This window comes from Apteryx mantelli, chromosome 8, assembly GCF_036417845.1.
Source record: "Apteryx mantelli isolate bAptMan1 chromosome 8, bAptMan1.hap1, whole genome shotgun sequence".
Lineage (NCBI taxonomy): Eukaryota > Metazoa > Chordata > Aves > Apterygiformes > Apterygidae > Apteryx > Apteryx mantelli.
In genome coordinates, this window is record NC_089985.1 from 26,192,090 (window position 1) to 26,210,622 (window position 18,533).

An 18,533-nucleotide genomic window follows, 5' to 3' on the forward strand; every position below is an offset into this window, starting at 1 on the left:
TTGAATGCAACATTTCCCAAGTAGTATTTTATGTCGTATCTTGTGTGTGTGTGTATATATATATAATTACATAATTATTATATTTCGTATCATTATATAATAAGATCTGGTCAAGTTGCATCTTTTTTAGGATTGTAATAGTTTCTGAAGAAGGAGGATTATTGGTGGAATTACCCTAATCTAGAAACACTAAATGCGGAGATTAGAACAACCTGCTTCTACCAAAATAGAAGCAAGCATTTTTATACAGAAGGGCAGCATGGGCTTTGCAGCTGTGTGGTTGGGCCGTGTGGTCTTTGCAGGGCAGAGCTCCTACTGAGCCCTGTGGGCAAGGCCGGACACTTTGGCTACTGTACTAACATTTGTTGTTGACTTTTTGGTGTAACTGAGTTGGACATTCAAGATTAGCTTATGTTCTGCAGAGCCTCTTACTGCTACTAGAAGGGGTTAAAGTTAGAGGGTAGAGCATGCAGGTAAATTAGTTCAGGGAGCTGCTGTCCTTGGGGTGTGCAGACTTCCTTCAGGTGTGACCTTGATTTCCCAGGTAAAGTAAATTTCTGCAGGTGCTCTTGCAGAAACAGCTCCAAGACTCCCACCAAAATCACATGCAGACAGATTGTTCTAGACAAGTATGGGCATTTCTGGTATTTTTAGGTCTGGACAGCAATGTACGTGCTTGGCTGGGCAGCAGCCAGGAGTCCTAGACTGTAGTCTGCAGGGAAGAGAAGAAATGCCTCCGTAGGTCCATGCAGCTTTCTGCTGCCAAGCATTAAGGATAAAGTGCGTGTAAGCGGGGTCAGGAGTGAACCAGGCCAATTCACAGAGCTTTAATCCATTGCTGTGTTTTCAAACAGGACTGTCCAAATGCTGTTGCCAGCCATGGAAGCCCTCACGCCTGTGACTGGTGAAAGCCGAGAGGCCCTAACAGGAAAACAGCACGCTGTGCCTGCCTTGTGCCTTTTACTGTTTTCCCCAAGCACGGTTAGTGGCTGCTGCTGGAGAGGTGATAGCAGCTAGATGGACCTCAGTGACTGCATTTGGTCATCAGTGCTTCTTCTAATGCCCAAAAATTGCTTACAAATACCCTGGTGTAGCCTCCTCAGTGGGTCTGTGATGAGCCACCCCACGGAGGAGTGATGTCTCCCGCAGCAGCAGTGCCTGGGCTCTAGCGGGAAGAGCTGGGCTGTGTGGTTAATCCAGCTCACAATGCATCTCTTCTGGTTTTTCAGCGTCCCAAACTGGCTTATTACAGGGTCGCACAAGAGACAAGTTGGGATTGCATGGGGTGTGGAGCAGAGGGAACAGCAGCATGAGCTTGGGTTGGCTTAGGCTGCTGGGGACCTGCATCCTCAGCAGAAATGTCAGATCTTGCTCACAGTCAGGCAGCTGAGCACAGGGTTCAAGGTTTTTCTCATCTCTGATGAGCAACTCAGCTGCTGGGCTCTCTCAGGATACACTTGGATTCCCAAAGCAATGGGCTGTTCAGAAGATTTTGCATCTTTTCCCAGAACAAAAGGGGTCTCGCTAACATCTTTTGCCCCATCAGTGCCCTGGGGACACAGGCTGCCCACACCTGAGCCTCTGGAGAAGCAAGTCCTCTCACCTCTAGTTAGATGCACCAGCCTGCCTAGGGAGCACCGCGCGCATTGCTTTCCCGGGTGTGAGGTCTGCTTACCCTCGGGGTTTCGGGAGTGTGGTTTCCAGCTGAGAGCAGAGAAAAGCAGAACTGATGTGCCTTGCGAGCACCAGCAGGCAGGCAGGGAGGTCCTGCTGCCCCTAGCACGGCCCCCACAGGAAGCAGGACGAGATGCCATCTTCTGAAGGGCCGTCCCGCAGTGGCTGCATCCACCTGCCTCCAGCACCACCTTTTCAGGCTTTGCCTCTGCTGTGTGCCTGTAGGTTGCAAGAAGCTTTAAGAACAACTTTATGCTCCTTCTCAGGTTGTGTTGTTGCTTTTAGAAGGTGGTGGTCAGTCATGCCCTCTGTGGCGGGACTTGGTGGAGGTTTATTGGCTGAAAAGACTTTTTCCCCTTCCTCTTCTTCCCAAATGCATAATGTATGTGGTTGTTTATTAATGCACCAGGCAAGAAAGGTAGCTGCAGCTCTTCAGACGTGTTCTAAAAATAGAGAAAAACATCCCCAACAGAAGTAGATACTAAGGATTTTTACGGAATAAATCTAGTAAACCAGGGACACATCCGGTACTTCTGCTGCCAGGCTATAACTCCTCCACCATCCTTCCCATCCCACAGTAGAGAGTTTGTTTTGTTTTTTTAACAGTAAAAATGTCTTTTGAAATAAAAAGTCTTCATCCAAAACTATGGAGCTAGCAACAGCTGAGAGATGGTTATTTGGGGCAGGAGGATTAGTGTTACCCTTCAGTGTAACTATGATGCATTGGTTTTAAAATGTCATTATACACATTGAATGAACTGTTTCCCTCTGACGTTTTCCGAGCGGCAGGGGAAGCCCCGTGTTTTTGTCTTTACAACAGAGTTTGCTAGGCATAGTTAACCTGAGGAATGGCCTGCCACCAGGAATTTGAAGCAGGCCCTGCAGGTATTTGAACATGCAGGATTACATTGCAGAGGATAAAAGATCAAGGTGGGATATATAATCTCATGTCTCAGGGTGTACAAATGCATTTGCTCACAGTAATTAGGAGGAAAATGGCTCTCTGGAAGGCTTCTCCACTGCTGTTGTGCAGCTCCCCCCAAACTGCCCTGCCCTGGTGAGGGGGGCTCATCGGCAGAGCCGGACCTGCCTCCTGTTTCCCACTGTGTTAGGAAAATCCAGCTGAAACGTGGCTGTCTTCCAGCCTGCCAAACAAAGCTTATTTTGCAGTGTGTGCTTGTCTCTAGGCGGGTTTCAAACCCCACTGAAATCAAGGTGGCCAAGCTAGTGCTTCAGGGTGTAGGCAGACAGCACGGGAGCCGCCTGGCTGCGATCCGGCCCCGTGCACTGATGCTGGCGAAGCCTGAGCCTCCCTCAGCTGCACCACAGAGCTGCTGCCAAGCCCAGGCCCTGGGGGTTTACATGCTTTTAAAACCAGTACAACATTTTTAATTGGCAGAAATAATTTTTATCAAAACTCTAAAGAGTGCATCTGTGGTGCCTGGTGCCTGCATTTCTGTTAACACTGTGATGCTTTATTTAGCAAAATTCCTCTTCTCCGGCATGTTATTTCCTCTACAAAGAGTGGAGATGGGCTGCTCCTGCCCAGCTCCCAAGGAGGCTAGTGGGAACTGTGCTCTCAGTGTCGGGGTCAGCAGGTTTAGGAAATCTCCTGTCTGGGAACGTGGAAGGATAAATTCATTAACCAAAGTCTCTCCCAAAACCCAGGAGGGCCAGATGCAAGGTGCTGGCCCCGGCCAGCTGGTGCCAGGAGCGGGGCAGCCCCGGGGCCGGGAGGGCAGGCCTGGCTCCGCCATGTGCCCGCGGCCTGGGCTGTGCAGCACTGCGGCGCTGCCGCTCCTCCACGTTGTAGCTGCAGAGCTACAAGGAAGGGAGGCGACTGGGGCTTTCCTGGCAAGTCATGACCAGGTGGTTGACTTCAGTGCATCTGTAGTTTGCAGCCCTGTTGATCAAAAATCTATGAAAGATGATCTGATGTGCTGTTCTAATGAAATCCAGGCCTGATATCCAAGAACTTGGCCTTTTAATTAATTGGTTCTGGGATATTTATGTACCTGTATAAATCAGATTGTTAAATATTGGTTTAGCAGGAGAACCGTGTTTTCTTTCTGTTTAAGCTCTGACTGCAAACACCACATTGCAGGTATTAGGGATGTGGTTGTTGGTTTAATTTAGAGATAGCTTAATATGTAGAGGCAAGGAATATTATTACAATATTTAAATTTCAAATTAACATATGAAAAACTATTTTTCAAACATGTTTGCTCCATTTTTATTTTTAGTGTCTCCCAGCAGACACAGAGTCCAATCCAGTGGCACTAAACCTGTCTTAAATCTGACCAAAGTTTAGCCAAAGTGATAAACATATGTGATAGAGGAAGCCTGGCCCTAGGAAACTGAAGGGGTATGTTGTTAACAGCACCTAAAAACCTATTTGCAATGTGTGTTTCAGGACACGGGAGGCTCTCGCTGATCCTGTTTCATGACACCTGGGCTAGGCTTTGGTCTGAGCACTGGAACTGGCTATCGCTTGCCAGCGAAGTTCCTCTGCAAATCCCCATGTGTCAGTTGTCTTTTGTGCTCTAGTTTCTCCTGTGACCATATGGACATTTGTTTGACAGGAGTCTGTGACCCTCGAGCGGTTTGGTGAGTCACGGAAAGAGTGAATTCACCCGTATAGAGTTTAATCTGTTCTCCTCTGATACATTTAATTTCCACTTGACAGGCTCTGCTCAGTTACATGGTGTCTGACCTGACTATTGAAACCTAGCAACAGGCAGAGTGCTACATCTGGAAAGAGTCATCTCTGTGGGCAAAGGATGGACATTAATATTAATGAGCTGTTACTCATTTACACTGGTAAATATTAAAGCTGCTGTATAACACAGTTCAGCATCTCTCAAGAATAATTCTTTTGAATGAAAGGCAAATAATCAACAGCCACAGTATGCTTAGTAAAAGCTGTTTTTTCTAAACAACATTAATTTCTTTGAGAGAACAGTATATTTTATGGGTTTGGCTTTCTGCTTGTTAAGCATTTGCCAGGCTTAAATAACAATTGTTTTCTAATCTTATGATGGCAAATAAAACTGGTTCAGCCTCCAAAATTTGGAGGGCTTATGAAGAGTGTGTTTAGATCTATGTTTTCCATTCAGCAGCTCCAGTTTAATAATGTACATGATCCTTCCCTAAATTATCAATGAATGTAAGGATTCAGCAAAGGCAAGAGGCTCACCCTTCACTAAGTGTACTAAGTAATAAAAGACTTCAAGCAATAGCTTGTGAATATTTGAGCTTTAATGGCTCATTGATTTATAAGAGCAATTTAGGATCTGTTTTTGATTTTTAAATCCTTTAGATGAGACTGGAGCCTTTATGGAAGGAATTGCTCCTTCCTTCTCATGTGATACTGTGATAGGTGTCATCTGAGCTACACGCGTGCCCGCACACCTTCCCTTCTCCCCTGTGCAGCAGCAGCTCGGGGATCCCGGTGCTGGAGTCTCCGCTGGGAGTCTTCACTCTGGAGCGCATTCCATCACCACATCTCCAGACTGGGCGATGTCCTGGACAGTGCTAAAACTACTGCTTGTCCTTGATTTTCTTCAGGAGAAGCGACTGCTTTCGGGCTGAGGGAGGAGATGCTTGCTGCAGCTAGGTAGCAGAATGTGGAGGTCTCTGCGAATAGGACTACTGGAATAGAACAGATTTCTCTCTGATGGGAGCAGGTGGACATAGGTTGCAGGGGTGAACACTGGAGCCTAAGTTTGACATGTTAAATTGTGTTTAAGATTTTCACAGCTTATAAAGTCCTGGACAGATACAGAGCAGCAGTTAATAGCCCACTTTAAAAACTACTATTTAAACTACATATATATAAAAATATATACATATATAAACAATTTCATTATAACTCTATTAACGAAAGAGTGGAGGAAATATGCCCAAAACAGTTCTTCTCTACCCACACTTGTGAGTGAGTAAATGAATAAAGTTAATGATACAGTAATCTCTAAGTGCAAGATACTTAATTTCTGAAGCTAAAAATGTTCTATTGAATTATATGTTGAATTACATATATACAGATCTCATAAGAAAGCAAAATAAGAGGTCCTGAAAAAAAGAAATGCCTACTGGTTTTAAGGTTGATAATGTTGTGCTCTAGGCATCTGATGAGGAAAATACTTCTGATCCCTTTACTAGTCCTAGATCTGTTAATATCTTCTTCTCTATGTCCAGAAACTCCATATAATCCATATTTTCTTGTTCCTCCATCTGTTCTCTGGATTTTTGTGGAGCAGTCGCTGTCTGAAGGAAAAACACAAATCAGCCAATAATTCATTGTTCAGCTTTGAAACATTGCTTTTCAGTAGATAGTATCAGTGCTATCAGAAATGACTGGAGAAACAGGTATCCTCTAGGGCTACATTAATTGAATTGCCATTTCCTTGGTTAGCTGCTATTATTAAACAATTCATCAACAAATGGATGGGCAAAATCCTTACGTGAATAAGAGTGAAAGGCTGGAATCCCTCCTGCCTTTCAGGAGGAATGTTTTTTAAGAAGGTTACCAGAATGTTAACTTTTTGAAAGACCAATAAGTAAAAGGAAAAGCAAATTCAGAGTTGTTAAATGTCCATAGACTCTAATGCTCCTGCAGGAGTTTTGCTTGACTAAGAGCTGAACTGGCATGAACTAGGACCATCTATTCCGTTCCTAAAAACGGTAAGTATGAAATAAAGCACTGCTAAGCTATTCTAAAAGTGCACATCCTGATTTTTGAAAATATCAAGGGAAATTCTGCATAGCAAAAATAGGTGTATTTTAAGGATCCAAGTAAACAAAAAAGTTTATCTAACTCCAAATATAACATACTGTTTTCTTCCTCTGTGCCTCCAGCTCCATTTCTATTCTTTCTTTGGCTCGAAACTCTTGCCGTTGTTCATAATACTCTAGATATTTGACTTCTCTCTCAAAGTAATGAAGTACGCTGGCATGCTATTAATACAAAGACAAACAAGGCTTGTTACAAGTACAAAGACTCAGAATTTTTCCTGATGATCCTTACGGTATTATATGTTCATCTCTTTCAGGAATATAGATCTCTATATATATTTTGCCAAATGATTTGCAGCAAAATAATAAGATTATAACAAAAGATGTGGATGGAAACCAATTGATTCTTGGATACAAATATGCAAGTGGTTAAATCATTTTTATTACATTGATTCTGAGTAGATCACACCTCAGGAACCTGCACTGAAATAACTAAACCAGTTTTAGGATAGTGATTTAACCAAATCAGACCAAGAACAGGCAAAATCCTTCCTGACCCATCTTCACACATGAAGAAAACAAGAAAAAAGAAACATGGTTCAGTATTACTTTGTGCATTTATCTGCGATTCTGTGTATCAGTTTCTGGTTATAATCTACTTACAGGGATAATTGGGGAAAATTTATAACTGGGACAGGATGGGAAGAAAATATTAGGATGTAAAAAGAACAGAATAGGTAGCAGGAAAGACTGCCAGACTGGATGAGATGAAGACCCTAACTTGTCTTTGGGGGGGAGGTGGTGGAGAATGACTGAAAGTGATGTGGAAATGGAGAAATGAAAAATGTTGCTTCCATTTTTTTCAGAGAGTCCTTTTTCTACAGATAGTCTTTACTCAAAGAGAATGAACAAGTGGTAATGTTAGTAAGTTTGCAAAATGTACTTTAAATAAGCAAGAGCCAGATCCTAAGATGTACAAATCGCATTGTGCCAAATTTATAGAAAAAAATCAAAGAAACCATGGGTCATTTTATTCACATGGCAAAAATGTTGACCTCTTTGCTGTGGATTTCCTGCAGCCAGGTAGCAGCGCTGGAATTCTGCCAGCTGTCACCCTGGTTTCTTTCAGGAGCCTCCTATCTGAGCTCTGCACAGAGCCAGCTTCGCTGCGGGTGATCTCTGGGGAACATGGCTCTGGGCCATACTGATCTCAAGTTGATCATCGCCCCTTTGAAGGCAGGTTTTTTCAGGCAGATCTGTTTCTGTTTTGGAGTTTGCAGGATAGAGAGTCATGGAGATAAGTAGAAACTGTTACCAACCTCGTTGCTGGAAGGGTGACTTAATGTCCAAGAGATTTCTAAAACATGCAGTACTCCAGAATCATCAGAAACAGCTAAAAAATGATGCTTTGCTGGAAGATATTTAACAACAAAAAACATATAAACAATCTAAATTCCAACAGTAATACACTCCCCCACCTAAACATGACATATCTCCATTTTGATAATATATGAGAACTGCTTGCCTTTTAATGCAGACAGTGTAAAGAGCTGTTATTGTGGGGTTTTTTTGATTTTGTTCACTGCAGCAAAAATAAAGCCTTATTTTCTTAACAAATGAAATTTCCTTTAACTATTAGAAAAGTTTTTACTTTTTCAAACTCAATTACATTTTTTAAACTAAAAATAAACATTTTACATTGCTTTTTGCCTTGCTAGTACGTTCAGACTCTGATGTATGCATCTCTGTACACAGTGCAGTGTTACATTTGTGGAAGTATGTACTTATCTATTATACAATATATAGCATAGTGTAACACTAAGACTAAATTGTGCTTTGCAGAAATGGGCTAGTATATTTTAAAAGCATGGTGGCATAGTAAAGTACCTGCACCAATGTACCTGAGGCAATCCAGGGTCTGATACAAGTGATCATTGAGATGGAGATGCTCTGGAACTGAGATGGCTCATGAGTTTTTTCCAGTAAGTCCCAAATATCTATATTTCCATCTTCTCTGCCAATGAAGAAAACTCCTGGTCTTGTTAAGGACCAGTGTCCCACAGTGTATCTTACTGCTGAGCAGCTTGACTGAAGGATTGGTCCACTCTTAATTTTTTTTGTTTAAAAAAAAAAAAAGACCCAAAAATCAAACAGTACTCTCTATTCACTACTTCCAACCTCCTGTCATTTGACAACATTCACAATTTAAATGATCCTATTACTGATTTGGATGCTAGTATTATTTTTGTATCACCTTTTGCAGATTAAGAGGAGAAATGTGGGGGAGTAAAAAAAAGCTGGTATCTAATTCCCACTCTAAGATAATCTGTCTGTCTGCTGTTAAAATCTGTGGTTTTAAGATTTTGCTAGGTGCAGCTAACCTGGATTCTTACATGACAAACTAAAAAAACATCTTTTTATTTCCTCAACTGATGAAAAGACAGCATCCTAAATAAGAGTTCTTCAGACCTGGTTAGCACACACTGCCATTATTCTTTGGTTTCTCTGGCACCAGAAATAATTTGTGGAGAAGCCATGGTTTTACAAGGTCGGTATTAGAGAAGGCCACTTCCTACTTTCTGTAAAAGACAAGTTTACAAAATGCTTTTTTAAAATAGTTTTTCTGATGTGGAAAAAAGCTTTTCTTATCCAATTTATTGCTAAACTCTCAGGCTTTGGGACCAGCACTTCTGAAAATACAGTCTCTGAGGCTATGATTATCTCTTTTATCTCCACCAATTATGTTTTAAAGTAACTTACTGTAACACCTTCTTTCCAAATGGCAAAATTCCAGCCTCCAACACTTAGAATGATGTCTTTAAAAAATGGTGATCTCTGAACAGTATGTACGATTCCATCATGGATGGCATGTGTCTGAGAAGGCTTCTGACCTAACAGAGTGGAAAAGATGGTTGCTTTTAATTAGTGCTTTCAGTGATGGTCTTTACACTGGGAGTTACACAGGGAGAAACAGGAGCGCAGGATCCAGCACAGGATTTGAGGATCCCAGCCTCAACATTTTGCTTGTAATATACAGGCTTTGGAATTGCCTCAGGCGTTGTACAAAATTTAGTTACTGTGAAGTATGACTTCCATGATTAGTGTCAATAGGCACATAGTGATGTACCTATGATTCCTCCTGTTTTGTCACAGCAGTTGAACTGCATGTTATTTTGAGGGCCTGCTGCTGAATGCACTGGTGTCATCAGTGGAATACAGTATTATAGCAGATGAGCAAGAGTATTAAAAAGGCAGAGTATTGCTGTAAATACTTTAAAGTTAGTGATATTTTAAGGTTTAAACAGGTAAGGTATAAATAAGGTTAAGAAACTTGAACTTACTAATTAGTCTTCCTGAGTCACTATCTCTTTCCATTTTCCAGTCGGAATAAACAATTTCTCCATCCTGTGATGCCAGAAAATTCAAGTAAATGCTAACGTTAGAGCTTGGTGACATATCTCAAACTTGCTTGTTTTTAAGCTGTGACTTTACTTAATTATAACCACTATTAAATATGCTCTGTGTAAATTAAAAGAAAAATTTGCAGCCAACGACTAAAAAAGTAGTAAAATTTTGGGTCACTTTTTTCAGTTTTACATTGCTAAAACAGCTTTGCTTATCATGATGTATGTAGACAGTCATTCTTGCAGAACTGGGTATTCTATTTACAGCACATACTTTGCCCCAATATTTGGGCAAAAGGTGGCTGGAAGCAAAAAGGTGGTTGGATGCAAAATGTTTCCACGTGAACTCAAAACTGGGAAAGATTTTGGAATTTTAGATCACATTTTTTGTATATGTAGGCAGAGGGCTATGAATAGCTGGGGCTTCCGAAACTAGAAATAAGTTGTGAGAGAAATGGTAGTAAAATAACATTTTCACCTGACATTTGGGGAAGTGCTGAAAAAATATTGCTAATCTTACAGGTTCTGGAATAAGAAAGTACTGTTGGGTTTCCAAAGGTAGATAGTTAAGTTCAGTGTATTTTGGAAATGTCTTCTAATTCTGCCCTTGAAATAAGCATTCATAGTCTAACAAATACAAGGTTTTATTCTTGTTCTAAATAAGGAGCGAAATGCATTAAAATAGGAGTAAAAAAAGGCATGTCCAGAACCATCTTTTTGATTAACACCTGAAGAAAACATGTAAGTCCGTACAATTCTGAAAACTCTGTTATTTAATTGTTCAGTCTTTCAAATATCTTTGATTAACATTTTACAGTAATCTATTACTCTCACTTACTTCAGTTCCAACAAAAAAGTTGGTGGAGATATTCTCTAGCGCTCTCAGAATTTTGCCTGAAGGAACACTTATCTCCATATATGGGCTTTCTTTGGCAAGTACTTCTCGTTTGTTCAGAGATTGCACTTTATCTTGGAAAAAGTATGGATACAATTATTCATTATAAACTGGAAGTTACATGATCCAACAATTTATCTGTCTTAAAAAGATAGCTCATGGATGAGAGGAATTTCAAGAAGAGAGATGAAGACAGACATATATAGAGTGTGTGTATGTGTGTGTATATATATACAGGTAGGTATACAGTGCTGCCTTCAGTGGAGCTTGTGGAAAGAGATTTTACAAGTACAAAGAGCTAATGGCAAGTGCCAAGTAAAGCAGCAGCCCTGCAGGTTAACTGTTTCCCCATGAAATCTCCCCCTGTTAATGGAGTGGCAGCAGTGACAGCTGTACTGGAAACGCTCAAACAGGCCAGTTCTCTCGGAGCTGCCAGAAGGGCACTTGCTGGCATGGTCTGCAGCCCCTCAGACTCTTGTGCTATCCGTGTGTCAGCTTCCCGGCTTTACAGAGGGATTAGCAATATGTCACTACCACTGAGGAACATAATGAGAACTGATCCATTATAAAGTGTGAAGCACAAAATACCTCTATCCTAAGCATTACAGAAATACCTTCTATATATACTGTTACTCTGGGAATCTTTTTCTGAAGAGATTATTTTATAGGGACTGAAAAGGAATTAGTTTCAGGAGTAGAGCCGGGGAGACTTGCATGCACTATTAACTGAAACTTGGCAATGTTACTGTGGATACAGAACTGTTCTTTTCATATTCTGTGTGTGTGTGTGTGTGTATATACACACACACACACTACTTTGATAAATACCAGTACGAAATATTTTTCCCTAGATGCATTTAGCGATAGAACATTTTGTTGTTTAGCTTTCATTTTGTATATGCTGAAATATGAGATTATTAAAAACATTCTTTCCCAAGAAGCTGTAATAAAAATATTACCTGGCGTTTTGTAATGATAATGCTGTTCCCTTAGACTAATTCTGACAGGACTGTAGTCCACACTGGTATCACTCTTGCACAGGTTTATCTGATCAGAACAAAAAGAGCATTTGATAACTCATTTTGTCAGACCTCGAGGTACAAGACTAAATTACTTTCTGCTGTAATGGAACAGCTCTCTTCAGTCTGCAATGTATTCTTAATATTCCACAAGCAGCTTTTGCCGCTTCCTTTGCAGGCACAGAGAGGAAGGCAGGTCTGCGGTATCTCTGTTTTTAACCTTTTCCTTTTAGAATTTCCCCATGTTGCTAACAGAAAACCAGTTCCAGTGGTCATGCTTTTCCAGATACTGTATCAGCTGCAGCTACTCTGAGCAGAACAGATCAGCAGCCCCCTCCCTTTTTTTTTAACCTAACAGATTATTTTTAGTACCATTTTTTTTCCACCACAAACAACTATGACCATTTTCATCAGACTTTGCTGTTTTTCGGGTAATTACAATTGACCATGACCACGCTTCGCAGTTTGGGACCCACTGGAATAGACAGCACAGGGGTTGAAGAGGCTGACAGTAATATACACTACTATTGCAACTACTTTTGCAGCTACTACAGTTTTTAAAAAGCATTTGTGTTAAAGGTCTTGTGAGTTAGCTTTGCAAAATATTTTTATTGAAGCTGCAGAGGAACTTTGAAGTCTCTTCCATTTCCTAATCAGAAGAAAATTCACAGGAACATGAATCTTGTGGAAAAATTAAAGGGTTGGGAAGCAAAAGAATAAAAATAAAATACTATGGAGTTCTGGCCATACTTAAGTTTGGCTTGGTCCTTCACTTCTATATTTGTATACAGTACCTTTATGAGAGGTTTCCAGGTGAGATCTAGATGCTTAAAAGTAGCAGGAAAGTCAGGGAGCACATCAATGATTTTCTCCTCTTTAACTTTATGAGACAAAGGTTGGACAGGAAGTTTGGTGCCTCGAATATCCCAGAATAATATTGAGCTGCATAATACCAAAGTGATTGTGTAATATTATTCCCCATTTTTTTCAAAGTCAGGTGCAATTTTCAGCACATTTTAAAGTGTTTTTTAACTTTTTGTCTTCAAATTTCATGCAGCAATAGAGAAAGACTTTGAAAGCAGGCAAACACCAAATATTTAATTTCTTCCTTTGTAGATGATGGCTTATATTTATATCATTCATTTATCATTTCATCAATTTTTAACTATACCAAAGCAGCTAAATAGCATTCATTCAGCTTGCTTACGGAAAGTTGCCCACTGTCTGGGCAAAATTCCCTTGCCTGTGACCAGTACAATTCCTTGGGCTCTCTGCAGTTGGTTATGGAGCTGTTAGGGAGCTGAAATCACTCTCAGACCAGAGCCCAAGAGTGAGTGTTATATGACTCCACTGGGCCCAACTTACTGTAATAGCAGGCACAGCCTGAGGCAGCCTGGAAATGTAGGAAATGCCATCTTAAACTATTTAATTCAACATCCTGCCTCAGACTGTGGCCAGTACCAGGGGCTCAGAGAAACGGACTGAAACTGGTAGCAGGTAATCTAGCCAGCCAAATCAGATCTCATTCCTAATTTTTGTATGTGCTAATTTATTTGCTTACATTTAAGGCAAACAGTCCCACTTGCTTAAATTTGTCATCTTACTGGAGCTTCCAGCCTCCAGATTGTTCCTGTTGCTCTGCTCTGGACATTTGTTCACACAGCTGATCTAGACAATGATATATTTTCCTTATAGTTCATTGCTGACATTGCTTTTTCTTTTTTGTCAAGAGCTGCACAGGGACCCATGCTCTTCATGGACAACATTACAGTGACTCCCCTGCCTTACTTGGAATGAATACTTTTAATTTGGAGCCCTGATGTGTGAGTAGTTTAAAATTATTTCTTCAGTATGTATTGCTTTCATTCCATTGCAAATTTATTGACAATTCTATTTACAATCATTCTTTTAACCTACTGAATTCTTTGGAGTTTTCTGTTTCTGATTAAGAAAAATAAATTTGCATCATCAAATTTTGCTTTTCCTGTTCTGACTCTCCTCTTGATGCAATTGGTAAATATATTTATGATTCAGATCAGCTATGCAGTCTTGAAGCCATAAGCCTTTTGTCATCATGAAAACTGAATATTTATTTTTACTTTTTGCATTCTGGCCCCTTACAAGTCTTTCACACAGGACATATTTGCTTGTTAGCTTCATAACTATTTAGTCTAGAAAAGAGGAGATTTCATACAGAATAACGTCACCAGCTAACTCTCCTAATCTAAAAACAGTTTACAATATTTCTGTGGCCATAAAGTCTTTAATAGCTTTTTGTGCAAGAGTCACATAATGAAGGTAAATGTGGTGGTCTGGCTCTCCAGGCCAGGCCAACACCCTTCCTAAGGTGCACCCAGAATATAAACTCTCATGCACGAAATTGTTCAGCTAATGAACTCCTAACACCATCACTGTAAGGGGCTTAAATGGCCAAGAACTTGATGCGACTGTCTTCAGCATACACGATTTCAACTATTCAGGAATAGCTTGGCAGGAATCCAGAAATGTGCTAGTTAAATCAGAGAGTATATGATAGAACATTAGGGGTACAGAAAGAATAAGTTGCATTTAAAAAGCTTTTCAAAGGAACTTGGAAGAGGTCTTGTAGAGTATGTACTGTACATACCAGTCAGGAGAGCAGGTTACAAGCTGTACACAAATTTCAGCTCTGTTTTCAAAAGTAGTGCCCATTCTGTTGACCTAAAAATAACAGTAATAATAATTAAAGGGGAAGATGAAAATGAGAGCTGAAAATTATCCTCAGCTAAGCAACTACTTCAACACAGATAAAATGGGCTTTTAGAAATTAAGTCACTGTTTCTGCTTGTGTAAAGTTTGAAAATCAGGACTTACTAAATAGTAGATATAAAAACAAAGTCAAGGTATTTTACAAATGTACTTCAAGTGAATTGATTTCCACTGTGCCTGCTAACCACCTAAAATTCTAGATCAAGTCAGCAGGATACATACTTACTGGCACCACTGCAAATTAGGCCCTTACTAGGTTGCCAGATTTGTAACGTTTTTATCCTGCTTATACTGTAAATCCTTGAGGAATTAATCTCAAGCAGCTAAGAGTAGTGGGAGTGATACATCTTTGCCAGGTTTATACAGTAGATCAGCTCTCAGAAATTATCATTTGGGATGCTGTTCTCTAGTCCCCACTGTAGGGTTGTAGTAGTAATACCTTCAAAAAGTATTGCTAATAATTTAGTTTGTGTATGTAGAGTTCTTCAGGTTTTACAGTAATTATCATTTACCAAGCAGTCATTACTTTAGATGAAATTTACTGTTTAATTTATTCAGGAAAATAAAGGGAGCATATATCCCCTAAGTGTGGGAGAGAGCAGCTGATGACAGGCTATGCCCTGATCAAACATAATCTCCATTTATGCAAAACGTTTATTTTTGGCTAAAACTGTATTTATCAACTATACAACAAAGTTTCAGCTACGCTTTTTAGCGCGAATTCTACTCTGTTTTCACTGATGAGTGCCCAGCTGGAGTCAAAGTGTTATTCTCGCAGCCAGGCCAAGCGGGGTTAGGATCTGCATATAATTTTGCTTACTTTTTCACTGTTATGTAATAATAAACTGCTGATATTAGGAACTGTGTCATAAAAACTGCAATGTTGTGAAAAGGCCAACACACATCCCAAATGTGTTTATATAGCCAAAAGCATGTCCTAGTACACATTGCTAAATATTGACAAAGTAATTCCTTCATCAGTGTTCTTTATCAAGTACAGTTTTTCTGTTTTTCTTTGGCAAAAAATAATAATAATAAAAGAGCATTCTGCTATCTAAGACTTTTCTTTGTGTTTTACAACATCTGGTACCATTTAGTATCCATGGGTACCACTGTAACATAATTTAATAATGAACAGTTTTATCAGCTTTCTTTTTGTCATATACGTGCACCCTTTCCCTCACTTTTCTGGTCATATTACTAAGGACTATAATATCTATGAAGTCTTTAAAATTTGGTTCCCAAGGCATAAACCTTTCTAAAGATGGTTTGGGTTTTTTTTGAGCTTGACCTGCTTTTCCACTGTCATTATTTTGCATTTGATTATTTTTGCATTTTAAATTAATTTGGGCAAATTGAAGCAGTTTGGTAGCAAATGAGCATCTAATACTCTTCTAATAATTTTGGATCCTTTAACTATATAGACCCTACATATCATGAAGCTTTAAAAATACGACAGAAAATATCATTTTGGGGTTCATGGCACCTAGGTGAATTAAGGTAATTACTGTAACACCATTCTTATTTCTTTGAATTTTTAGTGGCAGACTGGATACCCATAGTTGAAATTCAACATATTTTAGATACAGAAGACTGAGCATAATAATGAAATTATAATTATGAGTAAAGCTACAGAAATCTTATACAGTACAATACAGCACAATTGTAAAGCGCAGTAAACAGAACAAGTGGTCTGAAATTATTTAACACTTTAAAATGCAGTCAGAAGTAATGAGGTCTATTACAAGGAATTTAATCTTTAATATTTTTTCTTGATTTACACTATGATTTTTGAAGTAGTGGGTTAGAAAAACAATGAAAAAAAATTTTAAACTCACCTCAAAATAATCTGGCAGCCACTGTATATCTGTTATTATTGCTTTATGGCTATATTCTATGGAAGACACAGCACAGTATCTCGCTAAAGGTGGCTCTGTACCACTCTGCTGAGCTTGTATAAATGATGGCTAGAAATGTTTTAAAAAGAGATATCTTAATGTATTTTCAAAATACAGTAGTAAACCTGTCAAGGAAGAAAGGTTACTTTTGCATACTGTTAATGCTTCCTCATAAATTTTAGATCAGTCTATAAAACTTTCTAGGGGTCTAATACAGAGCCCTGTGGAAAAATGGAAAGCTCCGAAATATGGATATGAAGCTCTAAAAATAATTCCAATATGCCTCACAGGTACACATCCACTTACGTTATTACTTCCTCCTTTGCTCTTAGGTCTCTCTTCTGCTTACCCACTTGATATTCCCTTTCCACTGAAATCCTCTTCTCATCTTCCAAGCTACCTTCTTTCTGTCCATACATTTCCAGAAACATTTTCAGTATTATTTTTAACACTAAAAGCTACATGTAAAGCTATTAAGCTGGATTATTCAAGTAGAGATGATATTTTGATAATGGGTTTATTTCATTAACGCATCAGTCTGCTTATAATCTTATCTATTCTCTCATTGCAAAGATTACCTATTCCTCTATTTTGAGCTGGGATCCTTTCACCTATTTTTACCCACTAATTTATATTCTAATTTTCCTTCCCTTCATCCCACACATGTAGTTGTGCGGCTATAGATTTAGAACAGAAGCATTCACCAAATTAACAGCTGTCTTTTTGATTCCACCAGCACTAGCTTTTGCATTTTGCAGCTTTTCTTCATATTGAGAAATATCCCACAGCACAACCTGCAGTGAGAAATAGGTATCATTATGAATTATTTCATTCTTTATATTTTTATTATAAATGTATTTTTCAAATATAATTAATTTCTTGAGGAAAAAAATAGGAATTTTGCTTTCTGAACTTATAAGGTCTTTTAAGGTAGACTCTTCAGTCTGATGAAATCAGTTAAAATGTTACACTTAACCAAACAAAATCAGAGTGTCTGTACAGCTTAACCTATTTATCAGTAATACAAAGAATCTCTTTACAGTAATGACTCAACTACAGAGGAATCAGACATAACTTATTAGCAGGACTCAGTACAAGATCAGAGAATTTCCTTAATCTATTTCACAATGAAAATACAAAGAAATATACAGTCTTCATCTCTATTTCATAAATGAACCATTAACTGATAGAAACCTTCCTATTCATTGAAATGTCTTAATCCTATTACCAGAGTTGTTCTGAATTCTTGGGTCTCTAAAACCTTGTGGCACTACAGCTTAACTATTTGTTGAGTACCTTCACCCTTACTTTTGCTACTATGAGAAAATACAGAAAGCTATATCTAATTTTATTCTTTAAAAGAGAATAAACACCTGGCCATTGATGCAGCCACCTGCAATGATATTTGGATCACTTGGACTGAACTGAAAGCAGTAAATGTCTTCAGGACACTCCAACATTAACTAGAAAGAAGAAAAACAAAATAGTTGAAAAATACAATCCCACTGATTGTTCTCTTGTTATTTGGACACTTGGAATATTTAAAAATCTTGATTAAATACCAGAGGGTGGAGAGGATCAGAGAAACTCCAGAAAAGAATTACTGATTTCTGCAACAATAATTTACCAGAAAGATTAACTCGTTCTTCGTAAGAAAGCCTCTCTGTTGCTGACTCTGCTATAATCCCTGATTGTGAGGAGAGAAAAAAATATATTTTTCAAGAGAAATTTTAAGACACATAAAAAACATGCAAGGCTAAGCTCAATTTTCAACCTGCTATTAATTATTCCATTATAAGTGACTTATGTTTAATGTTTTTCAATACAGTGCTAAGAACAAGAAAAAAAACATGTATTTATATTTTTCTTTTTACAGATCAACTCTGAGGTCATTATTTTTGTTAGTTAAGATTCAACTATTTATGAATGAATTGTGAAGCGAAGGATCAGGGTAGAATTGAACTTTTTTGCTACTATTTCTTAATGGTTATAACACTGAACTTGAAATGATGCAACACGGAATACAGTCTTGGTTGCCCATCATGAAATCAACTCTTTTTGTAGCTGAAGTTCTGTTTCCCATGGAGGCTGCAATGTTGGCTATTAGTACACTGTGCAGCTATTTATCTAGAATTCAGCTGTGCCTTTAAGCATGGCTGTC

General features: G+C 39.0%; 1 protein-coding gene across 1 annotated transcript in view; it reads right to left on the reverse strand.

Moving 5' to 3' along the window:
- Nucleotides 1–5,241: 5,241 nt before the first annotated feature.
- DNAI3 (dynein axonemal intermediate chain 3) overlaps nt 5,242–18,533 on the reverse strand; it is a 31,313-nt gene continuing 18,021 nt past the window's right edge. The window contains exons 10-23 of the mRNA XM_067300989.1: nt 17,935–18,059; nt 17,746–17,835; nt 17,077–17,166; nt 16,313–16,441; nt 14,353–14,426; nt 12,521–12,668; nt 11,667–11,754; nt 10,651–10,781; nt 9,750–9,813; nt 9,169–9,299; nt 8,310–8,514; nt 7,728–7,819; nt 6,508–6,630; nt 5,242–5,940 (exon numbers count right to left, since the gene is read on the reverse strand). Of these exons, the coding sequence (XP_067157090.1) occupies nt 5,794–5,940; nt 6,508–6,630; nt 7,728–7,819; nt 8,310–8,514; nt 9,169–9,299; nt 9,750–9,813; nt 10,651–10,781; nt 11,667–11,754; nt 12,521–12,668; nt 14,353–14,426; nt 16,313–16,441; nt 17,077–17,166; nt 17,746–17,835; nt 17,935–18,059 (1,637 nt within the window). The 3' untranslated portion in view covers nt 5,242–5,793. The remainder of the gene's footprint in view (nt 5,941–6,507; nt 6,631–7,727; nt 7,820–8,309; nt 8,515–9,168; nt 9,300–9,749; nt 9,814–10,650; nt 10,782–11,666; nt 11,755–12,520; nt 12,669–14,352; nt 14,427–16,312; nt 16,442–17,076; nt 17,167–17,745; nt 17,836–17,934; nt 18,060–18,533) is intronic.